Source organism: Pungitius pungitius, chromosome 1 (genome assembly GCF_949316345.1).
Source record: "Pungitius pungitius chromosome 1, fPunPun2.1, whole genome shotgun sequence".
Classification (NCBI taxonomy): Eukaryota; Metazoa; Chordata; class Actinopteri; order Perciformes; family Gasterosteidae; genus Pungitius; species Pungitius pungitius.
Genome location: NC_084900.1, coordinates 14562599 through 14585747, shown reverse-complemented (window position 1 = coordinate 14585747; position 23149 = coordinate 14562599). Strand labels below are relative to the sequence as shown.

General features: G+C 48.3%; 1 protein-coding gene across 1 annotated transcript; it reads right to left on the bottom strand.

Moving 5' to 3' along the window:
- Positions 1-962: 962 nt before the first annotated feature.
- b4galt5 (UDP-Gal:betaGlcNAc beta 1,4- galactosyltransferase, polypeptide 5) lies at positions 963-22794 on the bottom strand. The gene is made up of 9 exons (XM_037478429.2): positions 22145-22794; positions 7215-7334; positions 6885-6998; positions 6459-6586; positions 5523-5639; positions 5208-5395; positions 5004-5126; positions 4426-4527; positions 963-3985 (listed from the first exon to the last, which is right to left on the bottom strand). The coding sequence occupies exons 1-9, from the start codon at positions 22248-22250 to the stop codon at positions 3838-3840; spliced, it is 1146 nt and encodes a 381-aa protein (XP_037334326.1). The 5' UTR covers positions 22251-22794; the 3' UTR covers positions 963-3837.
- Positions 22795-23149: the final 355 nt, after the last annotated feature.

The window sequence follows — 23149 nt, the reverse complement described above, 5'->3', positions numbered from 1 at the left end:
ATAGAAGAACCCGTCTGTGTGTGTGTGTGTGTGTGTGTGTGTGTGTGTGTGTGTGTGTGCGCGCGTGTCTGGCAGGCAAGTGAGACTGGTGTTAGCATACCAAAGCCTTGTGTTTCCCAGATTCCATTAAGATGTGGCCAGTCGGGCCTCTGTACTTGCCAAGACACCCCCCACACACACACACATAGCCCCCTGTGTGTGTGTGTGTATGTGTGTGTGTTTTCATTGAGGATGAACAGAGGAAGTGTGGCGTTTACTCTCCTGTGCCGGTATGGCCACGCCCCCACAGACTGACTCTAAATGGACCATCATTCACTAAATGAACATCATGCTGCATTGAAGACTTGAAACTAGAGACTGAGACCATAAACTCATGTTTACAATGTTTACTGAGGGAATAAATCAAGAGAGAAGTAGAGTCATTTCCTCATAGATGTCTATGGGAGCAGAGGAGTCGCCCCCTGCTGGTCACTACACAGAAAGCAGCTTTATCACACTCACTCACTGCATTTTCTTTCTATTTATTTCATATTAGTTTGTCAGAATATATTGACGAATGAATCAAAACACCCTCCATTGTGTTAAAGCTTTTACGCAAGATATTTTCTTCATACAGGAAACACCTGAAAACAAAACTCAGAGGACAGAAACGTGCTGCTGAATCTTTTACAAGTTTCATTTTATTGGTGTACTTTGACATTAACAATGAAAAAGAAAATCTCCATCATACAAATTCCAATAATCAAAAGAAATCTGTTGATACACAGAGACCACGTAAGGCTGACATCAAGTTCCGACAAGTGGCTTCAAATGGCTTCAGTTCAAGGAGAGCGACTCCTTACAATCACAGAAGATTTATTACGCATACTTTAAATTTAGCTTCCATACAAAAAGAATCAACCTGTGTGGTATATTTAGAGCGCACTATGTCGCAGTTATTTATTTTTTGGAGGGGGGGGGGGGGGGGGGGGCAGCGGTCATGTTTCATTGCGTGTAAGCAGATGGGGTGTTTTACCCCCCCCCCGGAAATGACGCGGAATCTACACTTCGTGGACGGAGGGGGTAATATATATTTTTTACATTTTACAAAAGAGCCATCGTGGGGGGGGTGTAAAAACAGTGATGTATTTGCGTTAGCTTCACTAGCGATGAACCTCCTTCACGCATCCATAGTGATTTAAGACCTTTACTGAATGTCTAAAACCCTACACACAATAATATTTACAATGATCGGTTTATTGATACGCACTTTATTTTATTTGCAATTGAAAGTCTTTGCTTTGTAAAAAAAGAAAAAAAGAAACTCCCGTGGAAAACTCAATAAATTAAGAAGCTTTAAGGCTGCCAGTTTTGTCAGGTCCCCAAAGAAAGGTCCCTTCATCTAAACTGGTACAGAACGGATCGGATGGGGGGGGGGGGGGGGGGGCAGCAGGCTCTGACAAACATGACACGCTTCCTGTTGTCACCTTTAAAGCGCGGGAGGGAGACATGTGACTGTCCGTCAGGCAGGAAGCCACAGAGCCCAATACTGACTCCAGGGTCAGAGGTCAGAGGTCAGGGTCTTCACCTCGCTTACAAAAACAAACCGTTTGGTTTCTTATGCTACACGTCCATCTAGTTTGTTGGATTCAAAATGAAAAACAAAAAACACGTGAAGTTTTTGTCATGTGACTTCTATCGAGACAAAAAGACAACAACTCACAATGTAGATGGAGAAGCATTTTTTGACATTTCACTCAAACACAAAAGAGAACTCAAAAAGAGAAGTCAACCCGGGGAGCAGGAAGTACACACACCGGCGTGGGCGGTTGTCTTTTCATGATCAACCAGCTCCTGTCGGCACGCAGCGAGGCTCTGGAGAGGTCAGCACCGTAGATTATCAATTAGAATTGGAGGGGGGGGGGGGGGGGGGGGGGGGGGGGGGGGCGTCGACCGATGGCAGGTCTCTGACTCCGTCTCGACCTCCCTGTGGTCGTCACACAAAAAGGTTGCCTCCAACGTCATCTGTGTTGGCAGGTCGACACACGCAGAGAACCCCCCCACCCCCCCATATTACACAGACCCAAACCTCACATACGCCCACTTTAAAATACACACAACTACAAGTTTCAGTGCATCTAAGACAGTCCATCGCTAAACGAGGTAAAATCAGCAAAATAATCCGTTAAAAGATTGAATAAATAAAGCGAGGTCCAGCCTCTTTACTTCCAGTTTCATTTCCTCCAGAAGACGCTTCTTCACAAACGCATACAAGGCGATGAGTGAAATGGAAGTAGCTGTAGTGACTACAGGACAGTGCTTGTTTTCTGTAAAAAAAAAAATGAAAATCAACACACAGATGGAAAGGGGGGGGCGTTCAAGGGTCAGTCCACTGGCATCGACATGGAGCTTTTTATATATATATATATATATATATATATATATATATATATATATATATATATATATATATATAGATCAGTGGCTCATCTATTCTTTGAAGAGATGAAGACGCTTGTCAGTTTAAAAATAAAACAAAGGCAACGTTAGATGAGACTCGCGGCTGACACGGTTACAAACACCAGACCCTCTGGGGGAAAAACAACAACAACAACAAAGCAAAAGCGTCTGTAAACACAACTGACAGCAGTCAAGTGTACAAAACAAGGTGATTTCATACGTTGAGGACGTGGGATCTATTAGTCGGGACCTGCATGCGGATCTGAAGCCTCCCAGAGGTCACGGCGGTGACCTCGCTCTGACATCAGCCATTTGCACACAGACGCACTGAAGAGGGCGCTGCGTAGGCAAAGCTGCTTGGTTTGTGACGTTTGCATACGCTGAGGCTCCTCCTCCTTCTGTGGTCCAATGAGGGCGAGCCAGCACCTGCTGTCAAGTCTCTAAAGTTCTGCCGTCCAAGGTTCCCGCTTATTGCTAACAGGCGTTGAGGGGGGCGCTCATGGGACGCAGCGTGATGAAGGGGGGGGGGCTCACGGGACGTGGCGAGGAGGAGGGGGGCTCATGGGATGCTGCGAAGAGGGGGGGGGGGGGTCGCTGATGGGACGCAGCGTGGCCAGGAGGGGGGGGGGGGGGTTTGGTACCTTCTGTCAGCACACGCACATCCAGCAGTTATCTTCTTTTCTTCCTCCTGCTTGTTTTTGCGTGTGGATTTTAGAAAAACTCCAGCAGGACCAGCTGCGAGAGTCCGCTCGGCTGAGAGTGGCATGGTGTGTGTGTCTTTGTGCGTGTGTGTGTGTCTGTGGGCAAATGTTCTCCCGTGCACTTTTATTCTACTGCATTTATGAAGAAAAAAAAATGCTGCAAGAAGAAAACTAAAAAAAAAACAAGGCTTCAGGGACCAGGTCAGCACATGTGAGTCAAATGTGTGTGTATGTGTGTGCATGTGCACGTGTTGTGGCCTAGTTGGAGTAAGGAGCACATTGAGCATGGGGGTGAGCTTTGACTGGATAACAAGTGGAATGGATGCTGAAGGCCAAAATGGTGCAAAAGGCATGTGGAGACTAGACGGGCCTGGGGGGGCAGGGAGCGGGGTGTGTGGGGGGGCTGGGAGCAGGGTGTGTGGAGGGGGGGGGGGGGTAAGGGAGCGGGGTGTGTGGCATAAGCGCGTGCAGCGTTTATCCTTCTAGTCTACGGTTCTTCCGACACACTTCTTTCAGTCTCTTTTTTTTTTTAATACAAAAACAAAAGAGACGAAGAATCGATCAACTTAAAAAGTCCTCAGCGGTGCTGCAGCCGGTGAGATATGGCTGAGGTCCCGGAGGCCTCTGGGCCCCGGGGTGGGATTGGGGGTGAGGGGGCACGCAAGGGGGGCGGGGGTGCAGTCCGGGCGTCCCGGCGTCAGTAGTCAGGCACGGGCGCCAGCTCCCTGTTGAGGCGCACCGTGATGTTGGTGTAGAGAGGCCTCCTGGACACCAGGGGGGAGTAGTTCAGGTTGGTGAGGCCGTCCACTCGCTGTCGCTCCTTCGAGTGGCGCAGGAGGCCGTACCTGCATGAACAAGAAGGGGGGGGGGGGGTCAGACAGGTCTGGAAACGGTGAAATACAAAGTTTGATGTTTTGGTTAATTTTTCTGCTCCGAGACGACAGATGAAATACTGAGATACGTTTAATAATGAAGATGTTGTGGTCAAGATGGAAAGTGACAGTTACGGCACATTTGTTTCCATGAAATCCATTGCATGGAAGATTAAACGGCGCATTTAGGGTGAATTACTCGTAGCCCTCTTCAACGCGTAAAAACAAGCGCACAAAGCGCCTGATTGGAATCCAGCTCCAAAGCAAACAAGCAAATCACATGCAAAGTCTTTAGAATGAAATCCTCCTCAAGTCACTACTCTGGTTTTCATGTGACCGCCTCACACCACATGAGCACTAAGCCCCTCTAAGGTTCCCGTGTGTGTGTGTGTGTGTGAGTGAGAGACACCCACCTCCCCAGGAACTGGACCTCCCCGCGGTGGTGGTGCGGGATGGACATGTATCGGCCCTGCTCTCCGGGCGGTCTACTTACGGAGTAGTTGGCGAACTGCACCCTGCACAGAAGGCACAAAATGCTGGTTAGTCCATGGCGTCAGCAGGCGGGGACGCATTGTTGTGTTGTTGACACAGTGGGGGACACGTAGATGTGTACAAATACCGCTCATACAAGGAAATGATGCTGATGAAACTACCTCGCGGTCAGGGTTTTTATTCCCACCGTACAAAATCACATTTCATCCTAAATTGGATGATATTTGTGCGATATTGTCATGATTATCGTCCGAATAATTGAGTCACAACCCAATACGTCTGACCACATTTTAAATTCAACCTTTGTTTCGGCCCACATTGGTCTGTGGACGGATTTTCTGAAGCCTCCAGCATTGCTCTTTGGCAAAGGCAAATAGAGAAATCAAACAACTGTCCCAGCTGATCTAACTGATCTCTAGAGCACGCCCAACGCCAACAATGCCAAGCTGTGTGTGTGGGTGTGTCCGTGTGGGTGTGTGTGTGTCGCGTTCCCACTCACCTGTTCCACAGGTCATCGTCCTCTCCTCCCCAGCCCCAGAATGCGTTTGGAAATCCATTAATCTTTTCGAACTGCTTCACCGTGAGACCGCTGACACCCCCGAAGAACTCATTATACGGAAGCCTTGGAGGGACAATCACACGCATTAAGCCCGTGTCGAGTGGCAGGATCCCTCTAGTGCAGGGGCGGGCGTGAAGGACTCACATGTAGGAGTACTTGTCGAGTTGGACCGCAAAGTGGCGGGGCATCTCCGAGCAGCCGTAGTAGTTCCTGTCGTTCTCCATGAGGTGGTCCACGTCGTGGAAGACCAGGCAGTCCCAGTCCAGGTCCTTCATAGCCTCCTTGAAGCCCACGTTGAACAACATGGCGCGGTTGAATGGCTCCGTGCCCCCCTTTTAAACAAAAGAAAGAATTAAATTAAAATGCCAAATTGGCCTCAGAGGGCTTATTGAGCTGTTGGCACGCAACATCCTAAAGATGCTATTTGTTTAGACGTGAACGGGTGAATCGTGTGCTTACCTGCTCTATGAAATAAAAGGCAAACTGGAGTCTCTGTCTCTTCAGCACCGGCACCAGGTGCCTCAGGAGGATGGGCAGGTGTTCGTGTCGGTTCCTGAACGGGACCAGGATCGCCACCTGGGGGGCACAAGAGCGGCAGAGTCAAAGAAAGGACACACGTTCATGTGTGTGGGGACGCAGGCAGAGACAAAGAGACATGTGAATTACCAGGAGGGGGGGTGAGAGGGGGTTGGGAGCGATTCGGCTGTCAGGAGAACTTTCACGGTCCCTCAAATGAATGAGAGACGGACGCGCAGATGGCAGCCGAGATGCTCCGTTGTACAGAGAAAAGTGACAAAAAAAGGGGGCAAACAGCAGAGGGGGCGGGTTCAGGAAGGGGAGCGTTGAGTTGAACTCATGATCCTTCTGCCTGGAGTCCAGAGTTTAAAGACGCGTCAGTCATATTAGTGAAATATAATGACGCCATCATGTCTTCTGCGGTTTTGATGCAACACACAGACACAGACAGACAGCTTCCTCTTACCATGGAGGAACTATGCCCAGCGTGGAGCAGGTCACACAGTGACACTGACGTTTGTTCCTCTGATGAGGAGCCACAGTAAACACGGCCGGCCCTTTTGTAAATATTTGACTGTGCGATTAGATGCTGTCATTTTGGTAAAATTGCCTTGGTTACTTATTTACGGCAAACGTGACACAAAGGACTTCATTCATTTTTTCTCACACACACACACCGCCAGTGTAGCATGAACGCATGGTGAAACTAGCCAGGTCGCTAAGGAGCTAGCTGACTGCCAGCATGCTTTCACTAGCTGAAGACAGTGGGCCTTGTTTTGCCTGTAGCTGCCTGCAGCCATCAGGGTCACATGATCATGACATTGGCCCTCTCATGGAATGTTTTTATGTCAACAGTCCTCCTGTCACCTCCCCACTTACCTTCCATCGAGGTAGACAGTCTTTGGGCTTCCAGTGGCCTCCTGGAGTCTTGTTGGGCTCCCCCTCCAGCAAGGATCGCTCCACCTCCTCCAAAGACACCTCACTCATGTTCACCTCCAACCTGCCCTCTGTGTGTGTGTGTGTGTGGGGGGGGGGGGGGGGGGGGACAAAAACAAAGCACTTTAAAGCCTGCATCAGCTGAGGTGTAAATCAGTGAGTTGAGCTTTTTTTCCTGTGGATTCATCCTCAATGTAAAGTGAAATTACAAAGCTGTCTCTCAACCATTTCACTGATTATTTATGACTAAAATATTTAAAGGAGTGCAACAGAAGTTCACATAACAGAGCATTTCACAAGTTCAGGAAAAATCCGAAGAACAGGTCACCAAGTGACTCCTCCAGAGGATTAAATCCAAACTGAACTTACTCATGGAGAGCAGGCGTTCAGGGCACACCTGAGAGGAGAGGTAGGTGAAGCCCTCGGGCAGGTACGTGGTGGGAGGAGCATCGCTCTCGCTCACATTGAACTCGTAGGCATAATCTGGAAACACACACACACACGCTAGTATCAGGAGCCTCACTGCCTGGCCTGTTGCTTTGTGTCTTTAAGGCTCATTTCTTTTAGCATTGCAGCATTCACAATATCACCATCTATATATCAACATGTACTTGGTAAGAACCTTATCTTTGCTCTGAATTGTGTCTCCATGCGCACACAGCTGCACAACGTGCATAACGGTGCAGGTGTTGTTTTTACCTGTGCCGTTGGCGCTGTAAGCTCCTCGCACCACCTGCTCGAGAACCTGAGCCCCAATGTTCTTCACGTTCTCTCGGATCTGGATCCCTCGAGCCTGGACCATGAACACATACTCGTTCACTGTGGACAGAGAGAGGGAAGCACACCGCAATGTTCAGAGAGGTGCGCGCACCAAGCGGATTGACTAAGAAAGGCACTTCCTCAGCGCCGCTGGGTGGAACCGGGATGCCGGTACACTATGGAGTACGTGAGTGGGCTCATCCGGTTGCGGCCAAACTACCAACGTCCTCCTGTTTGTGGAGACCGATGTCCGAGGAGCCCACCACGCAGGGTGGCGGCTCCCACCTGATCCGGCCCTAACTGGTTAATGCCCATGGCGTCCTGATGAGGAGGATTAAAGCATCAAGCGCATTCATTCCACAGAAGCCAACTATTAGAATGTTAATCTGTGAGGGAGGAGGGAGGGAAATCTACAACTTATTTAAGAAGGAGAGAAACTGAGGTGATGAATTTGAAGCGGCTGGTTGGTTCCCACCTTCAGAGCGTAATGATTGGGGTGTTATTATACACCAGATGATGATAATGCTGCTTCCAGTCATTATCTTCTGCGCGTCACGCGTTGTCATTTTGTGATGCATTTGTTTCAGCTTCATGATCCTGTTGCCCAGAGCCTGAGAGCCTCACAACATGCACACGTCAGAAATCACTTACTAAAAACGGTTGGATTTGTGCAGTAGCTTCAGTTGGAGAACTAAAATAGACAAGAGCTGTAAAGTGGAACAGTGGAAGCGGGGCAGGTGGGGGGGAGGGGGGGGTGAAATGTTACCTGAACCCATGTGAGCTGGCCAGGTACCTGTAAGTTAACCGAAGCCAACGAGAGGGAGAAGCGACTGCTGCGGTGTCTCCGTCCTCCTGCAGCATTGATCCAATCAGCATCCATCTCAAAGCAATCCCCATATGACCCGCCTCCCGCCGAGCAATACTGCTGAGCTGGAAACCCCGGGAATGTGATTTGCCGTTAGTAATTGTATTAGTGTTTCCATCACATCCGTCTTGTTTCATACAAACGGACTAGCGGCTAAGCGTCAGCTGAAATCAATGTTCTCCTTTTGCAGAGCGATAATGATAATAAAAAGAGGACTGCAGACTGGATTGTGTTCAGTTTTACACGCACGCACACACCCACCTCGTCCTCACATGTGGTGATCTATTAGCACTGTGTGTTTTTTAGTGGGACATATGCGCCTTGCACGCGTCACGCTCTGAACCGCCTCCAGCCGACGAGCAAAGTAAACCAGAGCAGTCGTCTCCGTCGCATCTTATTTGGGTTCATGGGACACAAAGGCCTCTGAAGACCAGAGTGATGTGAACACTGTGACAAATGCACAACGACACCTGGGGCTGGGGGTCTGCCGGAAGCCAACACGGCGAAGGGCCTGCAGCGCACATAAAAACGCACAAAGGAGCACCGCGAACTACATCCTCTTGCTCATCACGTCAGAATCACCCCCCCCATGACCACACTGAAAACCCATGGAGCATGACAGAGACCTTGAACAACCTTGTCCCCCCCCCCCCAGTTTAGTCCCTTTCATATAGGTAGATCATCTGACTGACTTCTGCATCATTAGAAGAGGGAACACGCCCTCTAAAAGGCAATTAACTGCCACTGAAAGCTCAGCAGCAGGAGATCGACCTGTTCTGCTGGCTCCCGGATTACAGCTGAAAGGCTGGTTTTCTGCCCCCCCCCCCCCCCCCTGCATTCCTTCCTTCCTTCCCTCTAACGCACACACACACACCACACACACACACACACACACACACAGACACGGACGTTTGGGGTTAGTTCCTCTGAAGAGGAGTAAATATGTCAATATTTGACTGTGCGATTAGATGCTGTTGTTATCGCACGTGATTTTGGTAAACTTGGCCTGGTTACTTATTTACGGCAAACAGGAAGAGATGTGACACAAAGGACTTCATTCATCTTTCTCAACTCAAAGTGAGATTCATTTCATTTCCCGTTGGGGGAGGGGGGGGCATCTGTCACTCAGTTAAGAATTTACAACATCCGCTCATTAGATTTGAGGGTGTGACTGCGATTAGACTCATAAGGGTTTTTTTGGCTCAGTTGACTCATTTATAATAGCGACATTGTGTTTTCTTCTTTCAGCACAACGTGGTCGTACCACAGGCTACTGGCTCTGCTGTGGAGACATCCGGTACAGACGTCTCTTTGTAAAGGTTGGACACTTGTTTCATTTCTGTTTTACAGCGGTTTGTTATCTCATCTGGACCTGGAGTCTGAAATCAAGTTTGGATCCATATGCTATTTCAAGAATGAACATTTAATATCCAGGAATTCACATCATAAAAACCCAACAAGGTCTCAACTTTGTGAGAGAGGCGGCCCATCAGGGGACGGGTTCTAGACTTCTTCAATGTGCGTTAGCTTTATTTAGTTTAGGCCCATGTTTTCTATCATCTGGGACAAGTAGAACTCGCCATCATCAGTGGCTAAAAACGCCCTGATAAGTGCATATCATTTACATGCAGTTGTTAGTTACATCCTCGCTCGGCCCCCTTCCACCTTGTTAAATAAGCTCCCATGAACACAGATAATAACGACAATATCAGTTTAGTGCTGGTTATGGTCCCATGGCACTCAGTCATAAGTGGATCACGAGGTTTCCTCCATACAGCTGCTCTGAATGACACACAACCCCCCCCCCCCCCCCCCCTGCATGGAGAAGAGGGCCCGGCTGAAGAGTCTGCAGATGTGTCTTTGAGGGGACGAGTGCTCCTCATTCACTGCACGGGGATGACATCAGCACTTATTACTGCCCCCCCCCCCCGGAGAGCATCCCACTCCACTTCCTCTTAAACGGCAAATTCCTCTCATTCATCAGTCTGTCTCCTAAGTTGGGATGGGTACCGAGAACCGGTACCAGTATAGCACCGGTTCCTACACGACCGGTACCTACCGCACCGAAACACATTTCAGTGCTTGCTTTCGGTCCTTGAGGAGATTGAAACTCTTTATTTACACGCTGTGATGACTCCGTCCTCGCAGCAGCTAACGTTAGCCTAGCCATGTGTAGCTAAAGCGGCTAGCTAGCCACCTACCTTCTGTTCATATGTACTTAAGTCAGTGTTTCCCTCCCTTATTAAAGTGTGATATTTTTTCACAGCGCGGCACCATTGCCCCGACGGACGCACGCAGACACTGCAGCGCACGCGCTCACCAGCGGACACAGGGCGCGCCCCCCCCCCCCCCCGAGTATTAAACTGAGGGTGTAGCAGCGTTCCTTCGGTGTTGTTCATCACTAAGGCGCGTCGAGCAGCAGACACGTGACTCCATTTCCTCACGCCAATGACGCCAGATCGTTGATTCTTTTAGTCTTTATTTTACGCAGCCAAGCGTTGACTAAACGTAGAAATAATAATAAATTCTCACACGGTAGATGAACAATATGCTTTGTGCTTTATGCAGCTCTCCGTGTTGCACAGGCTGCATTTATGACGTCATTACATCGAGCCGAACAAGGAGTCAATCCAACATAAATGCTTTTCATATCTTTAGTTCCTGCACAATGAGCATCAATCTAAAATTAAATGATATAAATAATATGCCCCAAATTCCAATGAAATAATATATACACGTCAAGCTCTTATGGAGGGGAAACACCAAGTTACAAATAGTCAATATATTGTTCAGTCTGGTGTATCCGTTTAGGCAGTATAGTTTTAAAAGCACCGGTATCAGAAAAATACCAAACGATACCCATCCCTACTCCCTACCATCCCTACTAAATCTTGTAGCCCTTCCCTGTGTGGGGAAGCGCCTTGTGTCAACAGAGAAAAAGATAACCGCCTCCAGGCGTCTGGGTCATTTTCCACACATGGAAACCGATTTAAACACGCATGACTCATTAGTTTTAAGTATGGTGGGTGATATTTCAGATACCAGGGCGGTTACGTAATCGTCGGGCCACATTTTTCCACCATTACATTGGATCTTGTGGGATTTAATTGGAAATTAAACTCTGAAATCCTTAAAAAAAAAATGAACCTGTGTTGCATGAAAGCTGGGTGGAATCAAGCCGTATGTTTGACACCACTGCTGTGGAGTAAACAGCCTGCTCTTCATGCAGTTTCTTTCACTCCTTACCTCAAGGCTGAAGCAAACCGCCCCAGTAAATCAATGACACTAATCGATTCATTAACCTCGAGCCGGAGCAAACACAGCACTGCTGTCTCAGCTGATAAACATTCGTCACCACGAGGAGTGTGCACTGGTACACCTAAATACCTCAAATGGAGGGGTGAGAGTGGGGCTGATAGCATCCCGTTACCAGACATGTCACAAGCACGGAGATGAACTGTGCGTCTCACCGAGCCCAAAGCCAGCGCGCTGAGGAAGAAGTGCACATCTCTGCATGCTCTGTGCGACCCTCCCCTGAGTCACTGTGTCTGCTGAGCCACGTCCTGAAAAACACCGGGACCGGACGCAGCGAGGAGAATTACGAGCAGAAACAAAGAGCAGGAACCCGGGGGAAGGATGAGAGAAGATGTGCGAGTGGGAATCAGAGATAATGAGTCGACACAGGAACTTCATTGTGGATAGTGGATAGTGAGGAAGAACGCTTGAGTGGGACAAACACTTGCATCATACTACAAATAACGTACATGTTAATATGGTAGGAAAAAGCAGATGTGTTTGTTGGACCTCAGTTTCCGTCAAAAGAAGCCAATGCTTCTTGTGTCTTTAAGCTGCATTCTCCCTAGTGACCATTGGGGGGTGCATCTATCTACTACTCTAATTCTCTCTTGATTTACTCCCTCAGTAAACATGGGTTTATTGTCTCGGCTTTAGTTTTTTCTAACACTGCATGATGTTTATTTAGCAAAGGATGGGCCATAGACCATAAAGCAGGGGATGTTTTCGGGGGTGGCTACATGCCGATTTACAACTGAAAGTTCTAACAGTGAGTTTCCACTTTGTTGTGATGAATCTGAACATGTTGGTCCCCTGATAATGTCTCGTCTAGTGTCGTAGAGTGAATATGGACTGCAACCCGGTCATGTCCACGTTGTGTCCCCAGCTAGTGTGGGGGCTCTTTTGGTAGCGGAACTGCAGCTGAAAACACCTCAGCAGGTCCCGTTAAGGGGCATTAAGGTGGACTTTCTGTCCATTTGGGTGGCTTTTAGGCAGATGTTGCCTGCTGTAACATGTGGGGACTCACCTCCGTGTCCTCATGTCCCACCACAGCAATTCAAAATAATAATTCTAAACCCGTCTCTTGACAAAGAACCTGTCCGCTCATCCTTCTGCCCGCCTTCTTTACACAATCTCAAATTCCCAGCCCACGGATTATATCCCCTTAAATGTACACCTGTGCGATCACGTAGCAGTCGGTAGTCTGGTGTGACCCCCCCCCCGGCAGGTTCCCGCTTGTTTGTACATCTGGCAGCCGTTCAGAACATTCTTGTTTTATTATTTTGAGGCCTAGAGAGAGCAGAACGGCGCACACACACACACACACACACACACACACACACACACACACACACACACAATTTTAATTCTGCTCGCTCTATTTTCTTTGCTGTTCCGCCCCCCCAGCAGAAAGATGAGGCCTCCTCACAGCTGGAGGTCACTCCTGTTGACTGAACAAATGGGCCGGAGCACGCGCTGCCAGGGCGACGACGCACAGTCAAGCAAAACAAGCCCCCCCCCCCTCCCTCCCCTCCTCCTATGCTCTAGCTTAACGCTGATGTTGCTCCTAATAAGAAGCTATTCATGCAACATTCACAGGGTGTCAGGGACTGACAAAGTCGATACTATTTGTCTCAGTAGAGCATTTCCATGGCTGTATAGAGGAATATCTTCAGGGACTGCCAGCATGGTAACCGTGGTGTGTGTAGTTCACATTTCATGATGGTCTGACTTTAATGTGCTAAAGGGGCATGTCAACAACTCAAAAAGCGGTTGTAAATTGATGAATGGATTACAGATTAAAGCTACAGCAACTAATTTGTTTCAGCAGACCAGTTTTGTTAAAAAGAGAAGCCAGTATCTGTGGAAGGTAAAGCTACAGTGTGTAGGAGACCACAGAGTCAGCTGTGGTATGTAAATGTGCACGAGCTGCTGGCGTCTGGATGCGTTGGGAGTTTATTCTGCATCTGTCCCGGAGCAGCAGGAGGAACAGAAACGTGGTGATCTAGTCACACCCATCGTCGCTGAAGTCCGATGAAAACACCACTGTGTGCGGCTCGATCTCCGCCTCGAGGTCAAAGTATTACACTAAAGCAGCTGCTAGGCTGAACCATTACCACCGAGTGGATTTGAAGCAGCTCAGGCCACAGCTTTGCTTTGTTAATCAACTGCCCCCCCCAGTCTGTCCCGTCCCCCTGAGGTTCTATTTGAGGAGGCTTGTAATGAAGCACCTACGTCAGAGTGTCTTTTTGTGTTTGCCCTTGACGAGGAGACTCGAGAACGCCAACCAGGAAGTCAGCATCCCTTCATCAAAGGGCGGAAAATGATCTCTGTGGCAGACCGGTGGATCCTCGTTAAGTAAGAGAATCTCCACTAAAGCGCCAACGTTAGGCGATGGTGGACCTCAGCCACGAGGACTTTGTGCAGTCGGCTTCCAGTGGGATGAAGGGGCGGGCAGGACGGAGAACGTGGCGGAGCTTTGAGAACAAAGATACTAGAGTTCCACACTGCTCTCCAACGTGTCGTCATGGCTTCAAGAGGGAGCGTTGAACGGATGCATTTCAACCACACGGTTTATTCCATGCATCAGACCAAAAACACATGAGAAACCCTTAAGAGGAGGGAACCATCAAACATGCCGACTGACTCCTGCAGCACCCTCCGACGTGCCCCCCCCCCTAGTCCCTTTTATGGGACGTCTTCATTGGCACTGACCTTCAGATCATCAGATTCCACTGTAGTAAAGATAATGCTGTTTTCCATAGAAGGGATCTTGCTGAGCAAGGGAACATGAAATCAAGTTCTTTTTATTGTAATGGCCCCAAATAAAAAAAAGGTTCTCGCCCACGTCCTTGGACTCGTGATTCTGATCAGGACACATTTCTGATGAGTATTTATTACATTGATTATAATCTGATGGGAAGGCAGTAACATTAGGAAAACACTGACCTTTAAACTGCTGTTGGTAATTCATTTCTCAAGGATTGGCATGATAACAGGTTAAATACAATACCTCGCAGTCAGCATGAAAGTGATTCATTAGACCTTAAAGCCATGTGAAGAAATTGTAAGGTGTTAAAGTCTGCCTGCTTTTCAAACACAAACTCTGTAGGCGGAGTCACAACAAGATCCTCCTCACCGCCAGCAGTTCTCCACTCGATAACACTGTCGTCGATTGAGCCCCCCCGCTGCTGTACACCAGCTCATCGCGACATACAGTTTGACTGCCCTGGAAACCTCATGACCAAAAAGGTAACCATGGTGACGGTCTCCATAACAAAGGGAGGCTCAGACCAGGTCAACAATGGCTGGGATTCTCCTCGGGAGGATCAGGTTACATAAATGATGTACACACAAGAGCTTCAGTCTTTCCTCTGAAAGGACTCAGGACTCTCCAACCAAACACCACCCCCCCCCCCCCCACCCCCCACCACCTCTACTACCTCACCATCCACTCTGCTTCCCCATCTGTCCAGGGTCAAATATCCAAACAGAAGGGACAAGGGTCAGCTTACAGACAGCAGAGTGAGATGAAGACATTACTCAAGGCCTTCTTAATGTCCTTGATTCTTTTTCCCTTCATTTTTGTCCGCCCATGGGAGGTGTGGGAGGAGGAGGCGAGGAAGGGGGCGTACTCAGAGATGCATTTTAGGAATTGTAACGTATTCCCGGACTGGAGATATGAGATTGTGTTGTGGGTCACAAGAGGAAGTTTCGAAGTGAAGAAAATGAGGTGTAAATGTCGGCTGAATTCCAATTGGCAAGTAACTCATTTATTTTGCAGCCCTGTTAATAAAGTAACACTTTGAACCTGGTTGTTTTATGTAGTCTGCATGACTCAGCACTGTAACAACACATGAAGGCATCTAAGATGCCTCTGCAGTCCATCTCTGGAGAAATTGTAGTGGGCCGCTGCAGACTGACGTGGCTAACATCAGAACTACGTAGCTTAGTGGAGACGATTCCCTAAACACTGCGTTGTCTGTTCATCACTCTCCCATCCAGCCTCTCTTTGACCCCATGACATTTTCCACTGAGGTCAAGGAATAGTGGTTAGGAATAGACGTTGGGGGGTAATTTGTTTTTTAATTCAAACTCAGCCCTTGCTTTGCATCCATCAGGAACAAGAAGTCGGGTTTAGAGAAGCTGGTATTTTGAGAATTCATTGTGTCTGAAGATGAAACACACAGAAGTCCTCTCTGTGCAGATGAAGCAGGGAGTGAAGTTCTCCTCACGCTTCGTAACCCTTTTAGTCCTTATTGCAAAACACAGCAAGGTTTGTTAATGCAAGGATTGTTAATGCAAAGTTAGTACACATACAAATGGGGGCCGCTCTCACCACCCAGCTACGTTGATTTAAATGGGAAAGTCCATTCCAGGCTGATAGGAGCTCTACAATGTCCACATGTTGAACAATAGCAGCACATTTACCAAATAACAACGGAATATCTGATAGACCCTAAACCCTGCAACTGTGAGGAAAGAACTTAGTCAAACAAGGTGACGTGAATGCAAATAGATCAATACGAACACAACGTTGAGCCCTTTCCGTGCAGGAATGACAATAAATAAACAATGGTATATTTAAATGGGTTTTTAGTAGTAGACATGGGTGTACCTCACCTCACAAAAGGTTTATCGGTTGGGTTTGTGTAGTTCAATAACTATTTGTGAAGGTGAACAAATGCAATTCTTCAAACACCTTGAATTTAATTCCCAAATTTATATGAGAAAGCATCAGCAGGTTAATGCCCTCAGCAAAAAACATCTGAGCATAGTGTGTTTTGTCTCTAGCTTCTTGCTGTTGCTGCAGAATGAAGAAAATCCAAGAAATCAATCGTCTTGGAAACAACAGATCAAGTGATCCTTCTGGACAGGCGCAGTGATCACAAAAGGACTAAGTGCGTCTTGTCTGCTCCAATCAGAGAGGGTTGGAGGGGGAGGGGGGGGGGGGGGGGGGTAATTTGTCCTTTTTCCCCCACGGTGATGATGTTCTAATGGAACCATGTTCACCACCACTGAGGAAGTGCAATGAACTCACTCTCTATTTATGTTTAACTAAATTCTTGGACTGGGGGCACACACACACACATTTACGACGCAGGAATGTAGCGCATGGGGGCACGGTGAGGTCTAAAAGGCCCCGATGGGAGCAGAAAATCTTTTAAACCTTTATGTGGTTAATTAAATACTGGAGCTCCTGTTGTTCCATCGATTACGTTATTTACACTAGTTGTAATAACCAGACAACGAGGCTGCCCCGGCTGTGTCTTTGGGAATTTGTCGTAGTGCTGGTCATCATGGGAACGAGGATGTCATGTTCCTGTGGTTGCCCTGACGATAAAAGGAGTGAGTCCTAGATGGGAATGAGCCCTCAGGGAACCATGGCAACAGCAGAGAAAATGTCAGATGCCAGAACCTTAAGTGCTGCAGCTGGAGGAGCCTCAGCGATTGAACAGTGGTTAAACTACCCAGCTTTGATTTCCTACTAATGCTCAGTTCAGTTCTATATTCACCATGACTAGAGATGTTAAATTTTTAAAGAACTTTATCTTAAATACTCCAGAGAAGCTGCATAATTTATCATCACGTAACTTACTTGTTTATTCACAATGGAATTCCTCCGAGGCAGCTTGGCACCAAGTTAATATTTCACCCTGGCTATCCGTAGCCTGTGGGAATTAGCTGTAAGAGCCCGGCTGGATGGAGCTAAATGGCTGGATCAATTAAGCAGCAGAAGGTTGGCGTAGCATTACAGTCGGGAGAAGAGATGGATGGCTCTCAGGGTGCCAGGGAAGCGCTGCTGTTGTGCATCAGCACATAAGCTGTATGAGTGCAGAGCATGCAGAACATGACTGGAGAGAAGTGACCTCGTCAACAGGACCTCACCCAGTGGTTTGTGGACTGGTGTTTTGAAGCCTCCAAATCAGCATTTTGGCCGGCGCCAACTTGTTTTTTCAGAAGGAAAGGACGGCGCAACACAGGTGATGAGTAAGACACTTTTAGTCGGCCAAAACGGCAAAAGCTTACATTTATGAGGTGACAACACACCCTGGAAAGGTTAACGTTGTAAGAAAAGACAAGACAGAACAGGCCCCGTCCTCAAGCAACCTCTGCAGTCTGACTGGACCATCATTCACTAAATGAACATCATGCTGTATTGAAGATTTTGAAGTCAGCGAGATTGTGAGCATTACAACCTCCAGAATTGCTATAAGCGCTGATGTCTATAAACTATAAACTTACGCAATGTTTCCATTCCAAGCGTGAAAAGAAACAAAGCCAGTTTGAGGCTTGGCCGCTGCCTGATGAGGCCACAGCTAGGGGTCTGATTTGTTTTTAATTTAACAAGTGGTGTAAATCATTCAAGATAAGAGCTGATAAATGAATCACATTTTATCTACGCCGTCCAACATGCTGGACAAAACATTTATGTGCAGCAGGTTAATCACCATTTCCTTCCTCATCAACATGGGTATGTATTTAATCGTAGTTGGCTGCTTAACATCTAAACAACGCTGTCACGAGGCTAAAGCCAGCCGCACGCTGACTTTCTTTAATTTCCTTGTAATGCAAAGCACCAAACGGCATACCAACAAACATAATCAGTCTGATCTTCACAAGCTCCTTCAATTCCTCTGCACCTAAAAGCCCAGGCTTTTATCCAAATCAGCATTCAAATGTGGGGAAAGGCAGCCACTGGTTATGTTGGAAAGCCGGCTCTGCAGGAAGCAGCTTCACAGACAAACAGACAAACCAGTGTCAGAATACGTGCAGACAAATACACAGCTGGGAGGGCGTGACCAGAGGAGAACAGTGTTGGTGCACCAGCATGCCCAGTAGCAGGGAGGGTGGACACAGAACTGGTTTGTGATACATATCTGCCATGGCAGGGGTAGCAGGGGCCAAGGCGTGTTGGTATCAGTGAAACCTTTACAGCAGGGTAGGAAGCGGGAGACAGCATTCGACATTCAAGTGACCCTCTGTTAAGCCCCGCCCCCTCCGAGCTGTCAGAGCCACGTTACCATGGAGCCCACGCTGTCACTAACTGAAATCTTTGAACAAATATCATCTAATCTTCGTGAAGACAGAAAAAGTGAATTTGACAGAAGGGCCTAAAATATGTGTAAGATATATTCAGGAGGTCAAACAATGAAAACGTGTCAAAAAGATAAAGATAGAAGAAGTGAAGCAACCTGGAGAATTGGACAGAAGAGAAAGACCTTAAGGATCAACACCGTTCCTCTTTATTCAGTGTCATACTCGTTGCTTTATAGTCTAACGCCGGTGTATTTTACGTTATCTCGATGAACAATGCTTACTACAGAGATTACTTCCTGCGATACAAAGTCAAAAGGAAAAATCACATAGGCCTTTCGACTGTGGCGCAGACATCGTCCTGCCACAACAAAGGTGTGAAAACCCCCGGAAGCCAAACACTAAGCAGAAGTTGTTACCAGCCCAAATGTCTTCATAGAGTGAAGAAAGGTACACTTCCGCCTTGTATCGCCGCGTCAGTGTGGTTCATTTACTCTCAGATACCTGCTAACCCTTCAGATGCATGCAATTTAGTTTTCAGGGGCTGTGGGAGCAGGAGGTGGGTATCACCACTTCCTGGCAGCCTGCAACCTGAAGACTCTGGAGGAGGCGTGGGAGCGTGTTACAAACAAGAGACGTCACGGAGGTGGTAGCCTCAAACGTCAAAGCGCGTAAAAGGAACTGTGTGTCGATGGCAAAGTGTGTGTCTGCTCACCTCAGCGCTGCATGAGACGGCTTTAAAGCCGACTTGACGGGAACCAACAGACTGATCTGCTGCACACGTACACGAGCCATCCAATACCACACACGCATTCAGACGGGGAGGATGAGTCCTGGGAAGCACCTGGCACCTATAAATAGAACCCGTGTCTTCCCCTAGCGCTCGCTCTGGTGGGATGTTTTAATTAAATAAACTGCTGCAATCGGGCCCAGCTGTGGCCTGTATCCCCAGCCGGCATCAGTCAGCATCCACACAGGGGGGCGGGGGGGAAAAGGCTGCAACATTTTAAGGCTGGGGTGTTGTTGCAAACGACGACAGAGAAACAAAGAGAGAAATTGGGGCAGGAAGCCCTGCTCAGGTGTTCTGGATGGGTTCTCCAATGAGCAGACCAGCAGAGGGAAAGCAGCTCTCTCATATCCCCCTGATCGTTTATTTCCTCAATAGTGGTTAGTTCTGCTATGTGAAATAGCAACAATAGAGGAACCAAAGAATGGCACTGGTGCATGATTCAGATTCAGATAGCATGTCCCGGAAAGTTTTTTTTAATGCCTCCTTCCTCTACCGGTGGTGAAGCTAAAAACAAGAAATACATTTCTGTTCCGTGAACTCTGCTTCTCTCTTGATTTATTCCCTCAGTAAACATTGTAAACATGAGTTTATGGTCTCAGTCTCTAGTTTCAAGTCTTCTTCAATGCAGCGTGAATGATGGTGATTTAGTGAATGATGGTCTATGTAGAGTCAAACAGACCATAAAGAGGGGATGCTTTAAGGCGGGGCTTCATCTACAGTGTCTGAAGATGTGAAGATGGACTACAAAGAAGCATCTTAGATTTAGGTGTTAGAATAACTCGTCTGCATGACTGAGCACTAACTGTTACTCACATGGTCAAACGATACATCACGATTTAAAAATATTGCCACCGCAAGGAATGTAGGACATAATTATCTCCTTTTCTTTCAAAAAGGGTGGTCCAGTGATTCCTGTGCTAAAAGGAGCTGAGAAAGGAGGCATTGAAGCTCCTTTCATTAGCATTAGAGAATTCAAACCGCTGTCAAGGCGCCCAGTTACACTACTTCACTCAGAGAGAAACCTTCCTGAGAACATCTGACCATTCCAATCCAGCCAGTGTCTCTACTTCACTCCTGCACATTTCACATATGGTCACTTCCTTTCCACCAGTTGCGAAAAGCCAAGCAGCGAGCGCACGCAGAGATGGACAACTCGGTGAACCTTCATATTAACCAGTGATCTACGAGGGCTCAGACACACAGTTTGGTGGTTAAAGTTACTTTCAGGGGGGCGTTAAATCCGATGCTAAAGATGCTTTAGTCTTTGGTTAACGGCGCACTTCGGTGTATCTTTGAATGCAAGGATGTGACGGCTCAGCCGATGGCTTGTGCATCAACATCCCTCCCGGTGAGGGCAAGTCAATCACAACCCCCCCCCCCCCCACCCCAAAGGACAAGGCGCAGCTATTCCCTGTGTGTATACAGACTAGACTACAGCTTTCAGTAGCAACCGTCTACAATTAATGGACTGGTTCTGCTCCCCCGCCCACAGGTAAGACCCCGGTGGCCATTTACAGCCCTACAACAGTCGACGGCCAAGAGGAGGGGCTCCCGTGGGGTCACCAGACACCATCAGAACCGAAAATACCAAACATGCCTTTGATCATTTCACTCAAGGATTGATTGCGTGCATTTGTTTCACATTTAGAGGAATCTTTGGCCGCCTTTTCCCCGCCAGAATGGATTCCGTTATCGATCAAGTTGTCCACAGCGGGTGGAAAGCGTGAATGGATCAATACTCATTTTGATGAATAAGAGCGAGCGGCTCTTTTCACAAATGCTGCACTTTGTATGACATGAACATTATTTCTCTTGTAAAGCCCCCCCCCTCTCAGTAATGGCCTTGTGGTGGTGCTTTCCGGTGACGCGCTACGGAGTGGTTCTGACTATTGACATCCCCGTGTACACTCTAACCCCGGCCTCTCATTGGATTAGGTTGTAACCCCAAGTGAAGTGTTATTCTTTCCGCTTTGCAATAATGTAGCCTATAACTTTACCACACGTTTTTTCTTGCTTTTGTTTCCATTTCATCGTCACTTTAAGCCTTTTTTTTTTTTTTACTTTGCCTAACCAAGTAGCTTTGCTGCCCGACCACAAAGACCTATCTTTGTATTGACGTGTTGAAATCAACATCATGCACCCGTTTTCAAACTGCAGAGCCTGCATTGCGTTGGACCGTTATCTTTGGCGAGCTCTGAGATGAATGAGAGATAATCAGCCTGTGGGAGGCCCAACGACGGCAACACATGCCTGCTCTACAAGCACAACAGGAAGTCAGGGAGGACGGGATCGGCCCAGAGGCCGGACTCGGGTGAAAGTCCTGACTTTTACAATGAGCGAGTCACATGGGCCAATAGTGAGGCAGAGTGAATGGCCTAGAACCCACAGATAGGATGGATAGATACTCCAGCAAACACTGATCAGGTGAGACTCATCAGTTAATGAGCCATGCGGGAGCTTACACCTGCTCGTGCCTCAGATGTCAGAGTCACCTCCAAGTTCAGGCCCACTTCCAAAACAGAACGTGACCCTCGGGCCCTGTAACGTGACCTTTGCCCCCACCCAAGGTTGACGCCAGCACTGAACCCCAAAGGGAAATGGCCTGTTTTCCTGCCCCAGTCGGCAGACTGGTTCTAATCATAGCTGGCGGGGCCCGCTGACGTCATCAGCTGAACAACCATTACCGCGCGCAGGTACACGGATATTATGGGATTGAGTTCCAGCATCCAGCAGCAGGAGTCTCATCATAATCGATCGGGAGATACATGCTCAGAGGCGCATGAACCCCCCCCCCCCTCTTAGCCGTCACACATTACCTCACCAACAACATCGCTGACATTCTTCATTTTTCATCAGAAACACATCGTTTCGCGTCTCACTCACCGATTCCTGGGGCGGAGTAGATGAAGTACAGCGCGGAGGTTGACAGGGAGAAGAGGAACAGGAGCCCGAGGAATGACCTTCTCCGGAGCCGCAGATGTGTCGGCATTATACAGGCGGCGACAGAAACCCCCAGAACGCACGCACGCACGCGGGGTGGTGGGTGTGGTGAGGGGGGGTGGGGGGGGCAGGTTTCCCGTAATCTTCCGAACGCGGCCGGGTGAGACGTGTCCAGGTGCCGGAGCGCGCGGTCCGCTCTCCCGGGTTCCTGCGGCAAAGCGAGGCTGCTGCTGCTGATGATGATGATGAAGATGAGGGTGACGGCGAAGAAGACAGAAGGAAGTCGGCGGCGGCCGGAAGGCGCAGGAGGAGCGGTGCTCGACGAAGACGGTCAAATAAATCCGTCCCCGAGAGGAGGGGGGGTGGCTATATGTTGGAAGGGTGGGGGGGGGGGGTTGGCGTCGCAGTTTGTGTCCAGTGTAAAAAAAAAAAGAAACGGTTGGCGGATGCCAGCTCTACTCCGGACCTGGCGGTTCGTCTTCAGTGAGAAACCATCATTAATTTGTGGTGGAGGTGCTGTGGCCGCTCCGCCCGCCCGCCTGCTGGTCCTGTGAATGGAAGTGGGCGGGTGGGGGTGGTAAGGGCGGGGGTGGGGTTTGCCTCTGTCCGCAAAATGAGCAGCACCACCTCAAAGTGGGCGTCAACGGTGCCCGACGGACCGAGACGTTTCCCGGTGACTGGAGGATGACGTCACGCTCTGGACCGCCGTTGCTACGTAACGACGAGAAAGTCAGAGCGTTGACGTAAAGCTAGCTATTTAGCTTAAGAGGGGTCGCTGGATTATGGCTAATTAAAGTGGCTATTTAACCACTGTCAGCTCATTATCTGGGGGGCCCTTATCTTGAAACATTGATTTGAAGTTGTATTGTAAAATACAAAATAGATATATTATCGTGAAGATTAAGTCCAGTTTCCTTTCTGTAGGACCGAATGATTCTTATGATTCTA

Bases quoted from the DNA above. Each gene is read 5' to 3' on its own strand.
- b4galt5 (XM_037478429.2), bottom strand. From the start codon at position 22,250: ATGCCGACACATCTGCGGCTCCGGAGAAGGTCATTCCTCGGGCTCCTG. The intron at 5,640-6,458 runs GTAAGTGGGGAG...TGTGCCCCCCAG, and splicing joins ACTGTCTACCTCGATGGAAG to GTGGCGATCCTGGTCCCGTT. The intron at 3,986-4,425 runs GTGGGTGTCTCT...TTGTTCATGCAG, and splicing joins GAGGTCCAGTTCCTGGGGAG to GTACGGCCTCCTGCGCCACT.